General features: G+C 45.1%; 1 protein-coding gene across 1 annotated transcript in view; it reads left to right on the top strand.

Annotated features, from left to right (window-relative positions):
• Window positions 1-17,417, top strand: part of LOC126095365 (phorbol ester/diacylglycerol-binding protein unc-13-like) — a 560,121-nt gene that overhangs the window by 525,743 nt on the left and 16,961 nt on the right. Inside the window, exons 9-10 of the mRNA XM_049910171.1 lie at window positions 635-703; window positions 10,000-10,258. Of these exons, the coding sequence (XP_049766128.1) occupies window positions 635-703; window positions 10,000-10,258 (328 nt within the window). The remainder of the gene's footprint in view (window positions 1-634; window positions 704-9,999; window positions 10,259-17,417) is intronic.

Below are 17,417 nucleotides of genomic sequence, written 5' to 3'. Positions count from 1 at the left end.
TATCACGGTGATCTAATGACTTTATGATTTCTTCGTTATCTTTTCTGTGAACTGCTTTCAGTATAAATACGTTAATGTAAGTTTCCATTGGAAGTATGTTGCAACAGTACGAGTGTTTTGTGACGCCGGCCGCCTGGCGCGACGTGTCGCGCCCGCTTAGCCGTTACCGAGGCAACGCCACCTGCAGCTCGTCCTACACGCGCTTTCCAAGAGCGCACTCGGTTGCACTGTTGGCGACTCATCTCAACGCAAAAAGCTCCAATAAAATAGCTGAAGGAGAAAGTGTGGGTTCTGATGGAAACGGCACTAACCCTCCAGCAGAATGGAGGGCTGCTAGTCTCTATTTGTATCTGAAACGGCATCCCAAGATGTTCCATTTCATATACAGACTTTCGTAGTAACATATCTACTGTTAGTTTGCATCCGTGCCTTCTTGTTTCAGTGTGATGGTAGCTCCAGTAGTGTTTCCCTGTAAATTTCGGTCCCGAAAAACGTGATGCCTGTGAGGTCAATCTAGAGAATACCTAGTTTAGATCACAGTAAAGTGAAACATCACCTTAAGTAACTGCGGAAAGAGTTAAGCGGCCTCTGTACAAGTGTTTCCAAACTTCCATACGTTTCTCTTCTGTTCCAGGGATTATGATCGGAGCTACGGTGTGGACTACTACTCCACCAATGACAACTACCACTACCAAGACGAAAGGTGAGGCGTGCTCTAGCAAAGTGTGTTCACCTATTACTCTACTTAGCACGATTTGAGTGCTGCGTTGTTTTTTTTTTTTTTTTTGTTCTGGTTCTTGTTGTTGATTCGATGTAAGAGAGCCTGAGCATCGTCACGAAACCATAAATAATCATTGCATTCATCTCGAAGTACAAATATTCCAATATCAGTACACGAGTATCTTACAGTCATTTTACCGCTGTAGGTCGTGACATTTCGGTTTCCGTCTAGATATAACGGTTCAAAACTTAATTCATTGACAAACATACGTAAAAAGAAATGAAAAAACGAACCTTCCCGTAAATGTCGGCAATTGCATTCGGTTGGTTGACTTCGCCAAATCGAAGTTCTTCATTCTTATCAATAACAGCAACTTTTTCAGATTAATATACCATGGAAAAGTAGTAAAATTGCAGGTCATGCAGTCTTGTATATTGACACTTCATAATTGCAATTGCAATTAAAGCAACGAAAGTTTGTATTTGGTTACCGCTAGCGTTATTAATATAGTATCGAAAACCCACGAAGAACAGAAAACCCGCTATGTAACGACAGAGTTTACTAACATAATAACAACAGACGTTCTATACAAGTGGTAAACAGTTACCATTTATAGCAAGGAGACGGTTTGAATACAACTGCTAAAATTAAAGCTGTGCAGTCTATAATAAATTGTTGCTCCTGTCTAACTGTTAATATAAGGCGACTGCAGAAAGCTGGATAACGTCTCCAGGCAATCAGTCATCTGTCCGCAAGCGAGTCACAGCGACTGGCTCTTCCTTATCCTCACCGCTAATGTCATCTACCACAACTTAATACATTGGGCCAAATGCGCATGGATGAGAGTTTACGTTTCTTCACGTTTTTTTGACGGAGTCATACCTTGAAAATACAGTGGAAGTACACTGAACAGAGAAAGAAAATTATTAATTTCGTATCCCAGATCAGACTCGATTGATGTTCTACTCTTTGATTTTTCGTGCAATTGAAAATTATTTTTTCGAATCTTTCTGCTAGCGCAATTTAATCTGCTGCCAAGTTTACCTACATGTAAATAGATTAATGTACTAAGCTAACGGTGTATGAGGTAAAGGATAGAACTGTCGTGATAGAAGTAATCTGAGCTTTTTGTTAACTCAGTGCGAGCGTACCTGTTGACTGACAGCGTGCAACTTCCGCTTGTAGTTCCTTGGGACATCTTTGTTAACAGCAGTATATTATTGGCCTAGCTGCAAGAGCTGAGCCGGCCGTAGTGGCCGAGCGGTTCTAGGCGCCACAGTATGGAACCGCGCGACCGCTACGGTCGCAGGTTCGAATCCTGCCTCGGGCATGGATGTATGTGATGTCCTTAGGTTAGTTAGGTTTAAGCTGTTCTAAGTTCTAGGGGACTGTTGACCTCAGAAGTTAAGTCCCATAGTGCTCAGAGCCATTTCAACCATTTTTTGCAAGAGCTGAGTCGAAAAAAATTAATACTTCTGTCGTTGTTAGCCGTTCAATTGTTGTATCATTTTGTGAAATATTTCTGAAAATTTGAGATAGTCAATCAACGCAAGAACAAAAACTAACATCATTTTCTTAGCTGACAAAATTTCTAATTCGTTATATATCGATCTTAGTTTTATTTACATGACGTAAGCTATAGACTGAGTTTTGGAAAGACATTCTTAGCATCTCAGCTTTTGTAAAAGTGAAGTTTAAGTGTGGTCCTCTATTTTTCTCTGTAGGTCGGTTTCTTTGTGCCTTATGAATGTAGTGTACTAAACAAAATTGAAAGGCTATATAATTACCTCCACTTTAAGGTACACACTCTTTCGTTTCAGCATACCACGAAATTACGTACTTTGAAATACTTTCTTCGTGTTTCAGATCAGAATATGCCAAGAGAAAAAAAAATATTGAAAATATCACAAAAGTGTAGACCAACGTGTCTGTGTAAGCTTTTACCATCGAACATGGAGTAAGTTTTCGTGACAAATAATTTCGTGATATTCTTTTCTTAATTAACTGCGACTACCACTGTTGGGGAAGCAAAATGCCATGTCGGCTTGTAGTTTCTTGGAACATCAATTTTGGCAGTTATTGTTGACCAAGCAGGATTCTGCTGATCATATGGTAACTGTCACGAAGTTTCCAGAATGAGAATTTCACTCTGCAGCGGAGTGTGCGCTGATATGAAACTTCCTGGCAGATTAAAACTGTGTGCCCGACCGAGACTCGAACTCGGGACCTTTGCCTTTCGCGGGCAAGTGCTCTACCATCTGAGCTACCGAAGCACGACTCACGACCGGTACTCACAGCTTTACTTCTGCCAGTACCTCGTCTCCTACCTTCCAAACTTTACAGAAGCTCTCCTGCGAAACTTCCTTTGGAAGGTAGGAGACGAGGTACTGGCAGAAGTAAAGCTGTGAGTACCGGTCGTGAGTCGTGCTTCGGTAGCTCAGATGGTAGAGCACTTGCCCGCGAAAGGCAAAGGTCCCGAGTTCGAGTCTCGGTCGGGCACACAGTTTTAATCTGGCAGGAAGTTTCATATCAGCGCACACTCCGCTGCAGAGTGAAAATCTCATTCTGGAAACATCCCCCAGGCTGTGGCTAAGCCATGTCTCCGCAATATCCTTTCTTTCAGGAGTGCTAGTTCTGCAAGGTTCGCAGGAGAGCTTCTGTAAAGTTTGGAAGGTAGGAGACGAGGTACTGGCAGAAGTAAAGCTGTGAGTGCCGGTCGTGAGTCGTGCTTCGGTAGCTCAGATGGTAGAGCACTTGCCCGCGAAAGGCAAAGGTCCCGAGTTCGAGTCTCGGTCGGGCACACAGTTTTAATCTGCCAGGAAGTTTCCTGTCACGAAGTTACCTGACACGTATCATAGAATTTTCTGCACATATCACTACATTTCCTAATTGCATTAGTGGTATCTCGCATTTAAAATTCCACTTGCAATTGTAACATTAAAATTATTACATTTCTGTTCGTATCTGGTCCTGTTACTATGATATATACGTAACTGGATGAGGTACTTTCATTTTACAGAGTGCAAAAATGTTGTTAACGTAAATGTATTGCTAATACACCTCCCTTTACCTAATCTTTTAAACCTTACAGACATCTGAGAGGTGGTAAGTATTGTTAAGAATGCAGGGATTCATTTAATCAATTTTTATTAAAATAACCTAACAGAAAAATAAATTCGACACCCTCAAGAACTGTATTCAGTGGCACCAAGTCACAATATGTGCATATTGAGGAATTGCAGCGTTGGTGATCCATTTGACAAGGTCATCGGCTATCAGATGGCTCTCAGGAGACCAGTCTATTTTCACTCTGCAGGCGATAAATGTGCTGGGTTTAGAGGTGGACAGAGTTTGCAACATTCATGCTAGGTTATAACCGTACCGCCGTTCCAATACATACATTGGAGGCGTGCAGGAAGCTGGAAGGACGAATCGACGGGTTGCTGTTCATGTGGGGCACAATGTATCGGTGGCGTGTCGCTGCTTTCACTTCCGGTCTTTGGGACGTCCCCATGCCTGTAGATCAGGTTCCGGACGTCCGTGTAATGTTGACACGCGCATTGTGCGACCAGTGGTGGTCGGCAAAGCGCCATCCAGGGGCGACATTCTGGCACATACTGTACCTGTTGTGTCTCCAGGAACTTCTGGAAACCGCCTGAACGCAGCAGGATTAAGACGACGTATGCCTCTGGCCAGGCTAACACGGACACCACGACGCCACCAAGTATGGTCCCTCTGCCATTGGGGAATGGAGTGGCACTGTGGTGTCGTCAGCGATAAGAGTGGGTTCTGTCTCGAGTGATGGTCGTACACACGTATGGCGTAGACCTGGTGAGCTGCCTGTTCCCGAGTGCGTTCGTCCGAGGCACGCAGGTCTCACTGCAGGCTTCACGTTACGGAAATGGGGTTGGAGGGGCCAAGGGAGGAGAATCACGTTCGCGCTCGCTGTTGGTGTTTCTTAAGGGTAAGATGACCAGTACGTGCTACCCTGTACGGGTTGTCTACCTGCTACCACCATTTCCTTGGCAGAAAACTTATGTACTTTCTCAGCAGGAAAATGTGGCTGATGCAGCTTAATGTGCTCTTTTCGGTGTACAACATCTGCTCTGGCCAGCAAAATCAACAGGTCCTTCCCCAGCTGAGAACTTATGGGACATGATGAATCAGGATGCTTGGGACGGTCCATCACAGAGTGCCTTTCGGCAGCTTTACGATATGAAATGAATCTATGTGGGTCCAGAGAGACTTTCAAATCTCAAACATTTACGATGTGTGCAGACTGAGGCGACGAATGAAAATTTATGCCAAGGCCAGGGTTCGTAACCAGGGTCTCCTGCTGACTAGGCAGATGCGCTAACCAGTACGCCATCCTGGCACAGTGACTTTGCTCAGCTGCACAGACCAACCTAGCAAGCCTCCCTCCTCAGTCCAAATTCCCATTCACGCCTCGGCCCACTTGGTATTCCCATAAAATCGAACAGCATTATAGAGGCTGTCCGACAGCATTGTAATAGCACTTCAGCGTCGAAAGAAACCGGGCTTCATGCATGAAACCTAGGCATACGCGGTTTAATCAAATGAAAGTATACGGTTCCAGGTACCAAACATCTGTCGCCTTCAGGGGACGTACCAAGTGTACTACCGAGCGAGGTGGCTCAGTGCTTCAAACCCGCATCCGACATCCTGATTTAGGTTTTCCGTTAGCGTGAATTGGGCCGGCCGGTGTGGCGGAGCGGATCTAGGCGCTTCAGTCTGGAACTGCGTGACCACTACGGTCACAGGTTCGAATCCTGCCTCGGGCTTGGATGTGTATGAGGTCCTTAGGTCAGTTAGGTTTAGGTAGTTCTAAGTTCTAGGGGACTGATGACCTCAGATGTGGTCCCATAGTGCTCAGAGCCATTTGAACCATTTGATTTTTAGCGTGAATTGGAATTTTGAATTACGATGGAGATGTGCTACGATAGTCGGTGCAATTGTGCGAATCCACTGTCGCAGAATGGCGGCAGTTAATGCATCTACCTGGCAAACAGGAAACCCGACCTACGAAAGAATTTCTGTAGCTATCTTCAGTCTGCATATATACGCCCTTAATGATAGTTTGTGTGCGAGAATAAATGGTTGCGTTGCCGCCAGAGGGGGTACACTGTTTGCTGGCGCGAATGTTTAGGCAGTCTTTACTGCGACATGTGTGCCTCATTTGGTCTGAATTTGCTATCAAATACTCCTACAATGACGAACTACCTGTCATATCTCTTGTCAATGGAACGAGTTTTTCCTTGAGGGTGATACATTCTTTTTCCAGCAGTGTAATTTATATCAATATTCATCGAATAATTTAAGTACTATACAAATTAAATGCGTTTCGAATTCAGAAACAAATAGAAAGAAAGACTTAGCGAAGCGGTGCGTTTTCAACTAGAATGGCGTCACGGAACTAGACACTTGCAGATCTCTCCGACCCCGCGCAGCCCGCCGGGGCTGAGGGCTTTGATTCCCCTGCCTCGTAGTGTTCCTACCACGAGTGCACCGCAGCAGTGCAGGAGGCCAGCGCCGGCTGCCACGTGGTGCGGTTTCAGTCTGCCGTGGGTCGGTGCACTCACACGTGAAAGGTGGTGGCGCGAAACGCAGCAGCGGAAGCCTCCGGTCGGTGTGCGCAAAAGATGAAAACATTCGAAAGTAATCCAAAATTTTCGTATAGAACGTACGGCAGCCCTTTTTATCTGCCTAATAGCTGAACAGCCAGGAATAACATAAATCTTTCGCAAGTTCATAAAATAACAGTAAAACCGGGTGGTATTTCCGGAACGACTGTATTCCGTACTGAGAGTGCAATAAAATCTGCAGTATCTCTAGATGTGAGTAGGTATTTTGATATTCGAAGAAAAAGATACAAATGAAAAAGGGGATTTCGAAGTTCGACAAAAAGTTAGTGCTTAGCAGAATAAAGGGTCGTAATTAACTATAACATTTGGGTTGCATTAAAAAAGTATTGATATAATCAATCAACCTTAAATAGAATAAAATTGCAGTCAGTTTCGACCTGAAAGATTGGTAAATAATATACCCTTATTCTTTTCAATTGAAGCCAAAAAGAGGCGTATTACTGATAATAATGTAATTGAAGTATAAAGTTCTAATTAAGGAAATGTAAAGCCAATATGAAAGCTGCTAACTTCTTATATTAGCAGTTAAACTGCGTTAACATTTCTAAAATTTATATAGTTTAAACAAAACATTACATTTTCACTGTAAAAATAATATATTCGTATTTATAAAGACCTAAAAGTAAAAATACTTCCTTAACATCTTCAGTGTCACGCTCTAATTATAAGCTATTTAAGTATAAGAAAAATAACATTACTAAAATAAACATTGAAAAAGTAAAAGTTAAAAGATAAATCTTAAAGTTAGAATCATATCAACAGTTGATACAACCAATTAAATAAATAAATAATCTGTACAAACACTGGCCACCAAATAACTCACCACAACCATAATCAAATGATTTTGATGAATAATAACCCAACTTTAAAGGAACATAGTACCGACACTCTGACAGAAGAGAGTATCTGGCGTCTAGAAAAATACAGAGTGATCTCTGTGGAAAAGATTTATTATTCTGGCTGAGAGACCTCCGTTCTTTGTCTTCTCTGCTCACTCGGTTTTTGATGCAGGAAGTTTATTGGTGGAAAAAAATTTTAGTGGAATGGACAGGCATTGCAGCAACGACAACGAAGCTTTGTCTAAAATGGACTCGCTGTGTGTGCCGAGCACAATAGTCTCGTAGTATACTTCGACAAAACTTGGGTTTCACAAAACCACGCGCAAGAACATATTTCGCTGTACTCGAACGGAATTATTAGACAGAAAGTACCTACAATTACTTTTGTACAGTGCATGTTGGCGATGTGGGTGAAGGGTGTTAATGGTGAAGGCTCAGTAAGAGCTGCAAATAAAAAACGTGTGGCAGGTGGCGAGTAGTAGTATTCTCGGTCGTGTGAAGGCGAGCGGTCTGAACTGAAACCCTGGCGGCGACACGGAGGCACCCGCACACCGGCGCGCTCGCAGTCTGCGTCGACACGTGACGCGATACACTAACGATCAGGTGTTGCCGAAATTAATTTCGTAGTTCGCTTAACAACTTTGTGGCTGCAAGATTCTACACGGGCCAACATAGCTCCAATTCATCGGCGACGATATTTTTCGTTACACAGGCGGAACAGTTTCACAACTTGTACGATATTTTATTCTTTATCTCGGAACGCTTTTCTATTTTGACAATGAAATGTGTATCACTAGCATCTATATACTTTGAGGCTGTACACATTTTATTTTCAGTCAAAATTATCAGTGGGTCTGTTTTTCGACAGAGTGAAGTAAAAGAACGTTTTGCTTCAAAATTTATCGTGACGTTAGCTTTTATTGTTTTGCACAGTACCTTATAACGTCTACGCTCGGGCGTACGTTAACTCTTTAAAGCCTGTACTATGGTAAGTTGACGCGCTTCACCTTATAAGAAAGGATTTTAGTAAATATGTTGACCACGTGTACCTGAATGGAGGCAAAATCAGACTTACACCCACTCAGTAACAACAATGATACGTCAAGCAAGTCTAAAGTGCAACTACACGTTAGGACGGGCAAGAAACATACACAGCAGATGCTACCAATTGTTAATAATACGGTCGCCAGCCTAGTTAGGCATAAACTGAGTTTCTTCCTTGTACAAGTGGATGTACGTACAAGCATAACAACACGTAGTAATACTGCATTAAATGGTAAATTTTAGAACCAGAAAAATCTACTGAACTAATATTTTCACTTTCTGTGCTAATTTGGACAAGCTGTTAATACACAACATTACACTATAATGCTTACTACAATCTGCGTTTTGTCTATTTATCCGACTGAAATCGGGCATAGGTTACCCTAGAAATAGCGCTTTTGAAACACACATACAAAGTCAATTTTAAGAAGGGTAAAATACTGATAAATTTAGGTTTTATATTGACTTTAACTTTGCTGGTCAAATCAGTTCGGTACACTTCAGAATTCAAATGAATAGAAAAGAAAAAGGGGGGAGGGGACCCCGAAACTATTATGAGCACTGTAGTGAAAGTTTGATTATTGAGAGCATTAAGCATTGAAGATTTCCAAAATATGATTTAGCACTCTTTTTGTCTTATTTCCTGCTCATTTAACTAACGTTATTTTTGTCTCAATTTAAATAAACTTCATTACTAAACTAATTTCAACATTATCTTCCAACTTTGTCATACCTATATTATTCGTCCAGTATTCATTAACAACAAAGTTCTTTAAACATCATTTTAACATTGAGAGGTCTGCAGGTAATTATTATTAACATAAACTTTAAATCTTCATCTTGGGAGACTCGGATTGCACAACATGTGGAAAGGACCGTGTCTAGGTTAGTTGTGAGGATAATTAATTGATAGGACAGTTCTGGTAAAATTTAAGTTGTTATTGAACAGTATGTAGCAAAAGTAACACTGGTCCACACGAATACAGTACTGAAAGTTTCAACCTGTTCGTATCGATGAGGCGTTCGGCAGGCGGCGAGACGGCGAGGCACAAAGCACACGTGCAATTACAGCAATGGCTCATGAAATATCGGCACTTATCTTCTTCATGGCGTCGCAATGCTTTTCCATTTAGTGCCTATGGAGTATTGTCATGCTGTATAGACGTCGGAAACAGCGCATCCGAGGCTCAACGAAACCACTTTTTCCAGGAGAGCCTCCTCGATCTAGCACGTGTTTCTCAGATCGATGCCCAACTCCGACTACTACTGCTGAGCCCGTTGTGCCGTACCGTGCCCGTGTGCGTTTTCCCGCGCTCGCCTACCTCCACCTTTTCCTGCTCCCCTACAGACAGGGTATTCACCAAAGGTTTTACATTCCACATATTGTAATACATTGCCTACGTATGGACCAGGCGTACAAATACAGCTTTCACATCTTACAATAGTTTGAACATTAGGTACACTTCCCTTCGATTACAACATTGCTTGAAATTTGACATAAATATTAAAATTTACATCGAAAATTGTTTATAGCTTCTTCAACATAATGACATGACACAAAAAAGAAATGAAATGAGAACATCGATTATACTAATTTATTGAAATTCAGAGGAAAAAAATTTATTACAAATACAGTAGGATAACGTTAGTGTTGTTACAACCTGACAAGGATTTTCTTTCGGAAAGTACTGTACATATTCTAAACTGATGAAAATGTGTCGACATGTGGCAGGTACGGCCAGGAGGAGGAGGACCGGCAGTGGGACTCTGGGGGGTGCTACGGGACGGCGCGCGACCTCTACGAGAACCGCGTGAACGAGCGGCGGTCGCGGGCGGCGCGCGGCGGCGGATACACGCCGCAGGACGCCGACGCGTACGGCGCCAAGCCGGGGGGCCGCTTCCGGCGCTCCATCGAGGACTACCACTACTACGACGCCGCCTCCGCCGCCGCCGCCGCCGCCGCCGATGCCGGCGCAGACGCCGCCTACACGGCGCCGCCGCCGCGCGCCAAGCACCGACACCAGCTGCCGCCCACGCCGGTACCTCAGCCGCCGCACTTTGCCCTCTCTCGTCTCTGTCTCGCACTTGCTTCAACTTGCCTCCGCATTAACGTTCTCCTGCTACACGGTGTTTCAAAAATGACCGGTATATTTGAAACGGCAATAAAAACTAAACGAGCAGCGATAGAAATACACCGTTTGTTGCAATATGCCTGGGACAACAGCACATTTTCAGGCGGACAAACTTTCGAAATTACTGTAGTTACAATTTTCAACAACAGATGGCGCTGCATGTGATGTGAAAGATATAGAAGACAACGCACTCTGTGGGTGCGCCATTCTGTACGTCGTCTTTCTGCTGTAAGCGTGTGCTGTTCACAACGTGCAAGTGTGCTGTGGACAACATGGTTTATTCCTTAGAACAGAGGATTTTTCTAGTGTTGGAATTCCACCGCCTAGAACACAGTGTTGTTGCAACAAGACGAAGTTTTAAACGGAAGTTTAATGTAACCAAAGGACCGAAAAGCGGTACAATAAAGGATCTGTTTGAAAACTTTCAACGGACTGGGAACGTGACGGATGAACGTGCTGGAAAGGTAGGGCGACCGCGTACGGCAACCACAGAGGGCAACGCGCAGCTAGTGCAGCAGGTGATCCGACAGTGGCCTCGGGTTTCCATTCGCCGTGTTGCAGCTGCGGTCCAAATGACGCCAACGTCCACGTATCGTCTCGTGCGCCAGAGTTTACACCTCTATCCGTACAAAATTCAAATGCGGCAACCCCTCAGCGCCGCTACCATTGCTGCACGAGAGACATTCGCTAACGATATAGTGCACAGGATTGATGACGGCGATATGCATGTGGGCAGTATTTGGTTTACTGACGAAGCTTATTTTTACCTGGACGGCTTCGTCAATAAACAGAACTGGCGCATATGGGGAACCGAAAAGCCCCATGTTGCAGTCCCATCGTCCCTGCATCCTCAAAAAGTACTGGTCTGGGCCGCCATTTCTTCCAAAGGAATCATTGGCCCATTTTTCAGATCCGAAACGATTACTGCATCACGCTATCTGGACATTCTTCGTGAATTTGTAGCGGTACAAACTGCCTTACACGACACTGCGAACACCTCGTGGTTTATGCAAGATGGTGCCCGGCCACATCGCACGGCCGACGTCTTTAATTTCCTGAATGAATATTTCGATGATCGTGTGATTGCTTTGGGCTATCCGAAACATACAGGAGGCGGCGTGGATTGGCCTCCCTATTCGCCAGACATGAACCCCTGTGACTTCTTTCTGTGGGGACACTTGAAAGACCAGGTGTACCGCCAGAATCCAGAAACAATTGAACAGCTGAAGCAGTACATCTCATCTGCATGTGAAGCCATTCCGCCAGACACGTTCTCAAAGGTTTCGGGTAATTTCATTCAGAGACTACGCTATATTATTGCTACGCATGGTGGATATGTGGAAAATATCGTACTATAGAGTTTCCCAGACCGCAGCGCCATCTCTTGTTGACAATTGTAACTACTGTAATTTCGAAAGTTTGTCTGCCTGAAAATGTACTGTTGTCCCAAGCATATTGCAAAAAACGGTGTATTTCTGTCACTGCTCGTTTAGTTTGTATTGCCGTTTCAAATATACCTGTCACTTTTGAAACACCCTGTACTTTACATAGCTAGCAAAACTATATGTACAGTGGCTCGACGAATATATGTAACAAACACAAAACACATTGCCGTGCCTAGACGTAGGAAAGCTGTTGGCATTCAAAACATCTTCCAGTCGTCACCGCATGCGTAAATTCAGGTACTGTATGATTTTCGAGGGAATCTTGTATCATTCTTCCTAAAAAAAAAATTGTAAATTTGTGTTAAGTTCCTGTGGGGCCAAACTGCTGAGGTCATCGTTCCCTCGGCTTACACACTATTTAATCTAACTTAAATTAACTTACGCTAGGAGCAACACACACACACACACACACACACACACACACACCCGTGCCGCTGGAGGGCTCAAACCTCCGACGGGAGGAGCCGTGCGAACCGTGGCAAGGGGCCTGAGGCCACGCGGGTTCACAGTGTAGCAAAAATCGTGGAAAATACCCGAGAGGCGACCACTAAAGCTCAATATCATTGAGATCTGGTGACTGGTGCCAGAGGAGATGCGACAGTTCGTCCTCGCGGTGTCAAATCCAGACCTGCGCGATGTGAGCTGTGTCACAAGTGGTCCTGTTGTCCTCGAGCACATCATCATTGGGATATAAATATTGGGCCACGGAAAGAAAGGAGGAGTAAGTTTAACGTTTCGTCGACATCGGAGTCATTAGAGACGGATCGCAAGCTCGGGTTGCGGCAATGACGGGGAAGGAAATGGGCAGTGACCTTTCGAGGGAATCACCCCGGTATTTGCTTGGAGCGGTTACGGGAAATCACGGGACATCTAAATCCAGATGGCCGGACGCGGATTTGAATCGTCGCCCTTCTGAATGCGAGTCCAGTGTGATATTCACTGCACCACCTCGCACAGTCATTTTGCCATGGCAAGTACCTGAGGAGCCTAAATGGTGACATGGTACTTGACAGTAATGCAACCGTGCGGGGGAACCATCGGGCCCGCGGATATTACGACATTGCTGTCCAAATCATCACCGAACCCACGGCATGTTTCACTCCTGGGACGCAAAATCGCCCAGAAGTTGAAACAGTGTGAAACAAGAGTCATCCGACGAAATGACATTCCTCCATTGCTCCATATTCCAGATTTTATGGCTTCGACGCCGCGTTTTGCTGTTACGAGCATTTACGTCACTGATGACTGATTTTGGAATTGCAGCTCGCCCAGTTGTTCCTTGTTTATGGAGCTCCCTCCCTGTTCTTTTGGTGCTGACAATGTTCGCGAGTGTGACATACGTATCATTCAGTGATTTTTGCAGCTGCCCTCCTATTATCTATCGTCAGAACCTTCTTCAGTGACCGTCCGGCACGATCGCTGAAGACACACATTCGCCCACGTCCGACTTTGTGGATATGTTTTTCCTCTTTCCCTGTAAGTAGTATAAATCTTCGATATGGCGCCTCTCGAAATACCAGTCATTCTGGCTCCCTTCGCTGCGGAAGCTCTCACCATACGGGCGCCAGCAATTTGCGCCAGTTCGAAATCGCTCAGCTTCGACACAAGTTGCTCACAACTGCACAGAACACTGCTCTCATCGCGAATGACAGTTGCGACGTATTGAGGACAATACACAGGTGCCGTTCGTGGTTCAGTAAAACAGCAGAAACTGCAGACTTGTCTACCATCTAAATTTATGTTCGAGCATGCATTTCTCAAGTATACTATGTGATAAAATGTACCCGGACACCTTTAAATAGACGTTAATGTGGGCTGTGTCCACACTTCGCCTTTATGGAGACTTGAACTCTGTTTGGGACACTTCCATGTAGGTATCCCAATGTCTGGGGAGGAATGACAGCCCTGTCTTCCACAAGAGCGAAAATCACGGAAGATAGTGGTTTCTTTAAATTTATTTATGCTTGACGTTACAGATTATTATCACATAAACTAAGTCACACAATTCACATTTTCCACCATAATTATTTTCTCTTGGTACGTAACTAGAAAGGAATGCCAATACTACAAGAACGCTAGTACTAAAACTACTTTCCACCACAACATAACTATAGTAAAACCCTTAGAGAAGTACCCAACTACTAGTACTCTTGCTAGTACTAAAGGATCTGTTCTGTTTTCGTTCATTCATTAGGGTGCATTGAAATCGTGACGCCTGTTTCGGCTACTGGACCCACACTCCTCCTAGCCTTCGTCTGCTGTGTTCCTTCGAATCAGGGCAGCGCGTTGGAGCGTTTCCACTGCAACAAGCGAGTCCACGATTCAGTGTAGCGCCTCAGAGTCCATATTTTCATGATCACTTGCACCAGCCCAATGTAGAAAGAGCTCTCAGCGTGCTGACATGTGGCTGTAATGCTGTCTAGCCGCGATATCGGGATGCTGACATGTGGTTCAAAACCTCGTGAAGTCTTCCTTGACCTAACTGAGTACTGCGGCTGCAGTATCTTCTAACAAGGGGAGACCACGACGTGGGAATTTCAGATTAACTTTGTACACCTTTAGTAGGCCATTAAAACAACATAATGTGCAACTAGTAAGTTGCATTACTCTAGCAGTTCCGAGAAAATCGGGAGAGTAGCTCTACGCGACTATTATATATGTGATATACCTGTTCTTAGGTGCCAGACGTTAGAGTTCACGGTCATCAAGGGATTAGCCTTCGAGCATGGAAAGACGGATGTGTATGAAGCGGCGGTTTGACTCTCGCAGAAACTTAGTTTTAACCTACACTTTTTCGTCACTGGCGACGGTATATAATTTATATGACATTCCTGGGGTCAGATACATCACATGATCACACTGACAGAACCACAGGCACATAGACACAGGCAACAGAGCATGCACAATTTCGGCACTAGTACAGTGTATATCCACCTTTCGCAGCAATGCAGGCTGCTATTCTCCCATGGAGACGATCGTAGAGATGCTGGATGTAGTCCTGTGGAACGGCTTGCCATGCCATTTCCACCTGGCGCCTCAGTTGGACCAGCGTTCGTGCTGGACGTGCAGACCGCGTGAGACGACGCTTCATCCAGTCCCAAACATGCTCAATGGGGGACAGATCCGGAGATCTTGCTGGCCAGGGTAGTTGACTTACACCTTCTAGAGCACGTTGGGTGGCACGGGATACATGCGGACGTGAATTGTCCTGTTGGAACAGCAAGTTCCCTTGCCGGTCTAGGAATGGTAGAACGATGGGTTCGATGACGGTTTGGATGTACCGTGCACTATTCAGTGTCCCCTCGACGATCACCAGTGGTGTACGGCCAGTGTAGGAGATCGCTCCCCACACCATGATGCCGGGTGTTGTCCCTGTGTGCCTCGGTCGTATGCAGTCCTGATTGTGGCGCTCACCTGCACGGCGCCAAACACGCATACGACCATCATTGGCACCAAGGCAGAAGCGACTCTCATCGCTGAAGACGACACGTCTCCATTCGTCCCTCCATTCACGCCTGTCGCGACACCACTGGAGGCGGGCTGCACGATGTTGGGGCGTGAGCGGAAGACGGCCTAACGGTGTGCGGGACCGTAGCCCAGTTTCATGGAGACGGTTGCGAATGGTCCTCGCCGATACCCCAGGAGCAACAGTGTCCCTAATTTGCTGGGAAGTGGCGGTGCGGTCCCCTACGGCACTGCGTAGGATCCTACGGTCTTGGCGTGCATCCGTGCGTCGCTGCGGTCCGGTCCCAGGTCGACGGGCACGTGCACCTTTCGCCGACCACTGGCGACAACATCGATGTACTGTGGAGACCTCACGCCCCACGTGTTGATCAATTCGGCGGTACGTCCACCCGGCCTCCCGCATGCCCACTATACGCCCTCGCTCAAAGTCCGTCAACTGCACATGCGGTTCACGTCCACGCTGTCGCGGCATGCTACCAGTGTTAAAGACTGCGATGGAGCTCCGTATGCCACGGCAAACTGGCTGACACTGACGGCGGCGGTGCACAAATGCTGCGCAGCTAGCGCCATTCGACGGCCAACACCGCGGTTCCTGGTGTGTCCGCTGTGCCGTGCGTGTGATCATTGCTTGTACAGCCCTCTCGCAGTGTCCGGAGCAAGTATGGTGGGTCTGCCACACCGCTGTCAATGTGTTCTTTTTTCCATTTCCAGGAGTGTATAATTCTTCTGGAGTCTCAGCTTACAACAGACAACACGACATGTTATTTAATATCTGTAATATGCACTCAATTGTTACAACCCAAAACTCTGGACCACATACAGATCCCTACAGACAGCCCTTTTGTTATTATCTTGGTTATTTACTCTCCCGGTCGTATTAGAGATGCATGTCTTCCGTGTCAATAATATCTCAGGCGTACACCCCTCTGGACACTCCCGACCAAACTAGGGCGGCCTCCGTAGGTTGGCGGAAGCGCAAGTTCATCATCGTCCCTAGAGCCCACATAGAACTATTATCTGTCGCAAGCAAGATCTCCGTATTAACTGCGTCTTCAGTTATCTTAACTTTTCTTCTCCCGTACGCTTAAGGTCTCATTCCTTGTAGCGGTCGGTGATCTTGTAATCTCTTGCATAATGTTGTTGTTGTTGTCGTCTTCAGTCCTGAAACTGGTTTAATGCAGCTTTCCGTGCTACTCTATCCTGTGCCTTCATCTCCCAGTACTTATTGCAGCCTACATCCTTCTGAATCTGCTTGGTGTATTCATCTCTTGGTCTCCCTCTACGATTTTTACCCTCCACGCTGCCCTCCAATGCTTAAATTGTGATCCTTTGATGCCTCAGAACATATCCTACCAACCGGTCCCTTCTTCTTGTCAAGTTGTGACACAAACTCCTCTTCTCCCCAATTCTATTCAATACCTCCTCATTAGTTATGTGGTCTACCCATCTAATCTTCAGCATTCTTCTGTACTACATTTCTAAAGCTTCTATTCTCTTCTTGTCCAAACTATTTATCGTCCATGTTTCACATCCATACATGGCTACACTGCATACAAATACTTTCAGAAATGACTTCCTGACACTTAAATCTATACTCGATGTTAGCAAATTCCTCTTCCTCAGAAACGCTTTCCTTGCCATTGCCAGTCTACATTTTATATCCTCTCCACTTCGACCATCATCAGTTATTTTGCTCCCCAAATAGCAAAACTCCTTTACTACTTTAAGTGTCTCATTTCCTAATCTAATTCCCTCAGCATCACCCGAGTTAATTCGACTACATTCCATTATCCTCGTTTTGCTTTTGTTGATGTTCATCTTATATCCTCCTTTCAAGACACTGTCCATTCCATTCAACTGTTCTTCCAACTCCTATGCTGTCTCTGACAGAATTACAATGTCATCGGCGAACCTTAAAGTTTTTATTTCTTTTCCAAGGACGTTAATACCTACTCCTATTTTTTTTGTTTTTTGTTTCCTGCACTGCTTGCTCTATATACAGATTGAATAATATCGCGGAGAGGCTAGAACCCTGTCTCACTCCCTTCCCAACCACTGCTTCCCTTTCATGCCCCTCGACTCTTATAACTGCCATCTGGTTTCTGTAC

This window comes from Schistocerca cancellata, chromosome 8, assembly GCF_023864275.1.
Source record: "Schistocerca cancellata isolate TAMUIC-IGC-003103 chromosome 8, iqSchCanc2.1, whole genome shotgun sequence".
NCBI lineage: Eukaryota > Metazoa > Arthropoda > Insecta > Orthoptera > Acrididae > Schistocerca > Schistocerca cancellata.
This window is presented reverse-complemented; position numbering and strand designations above follow the sequence as displayed.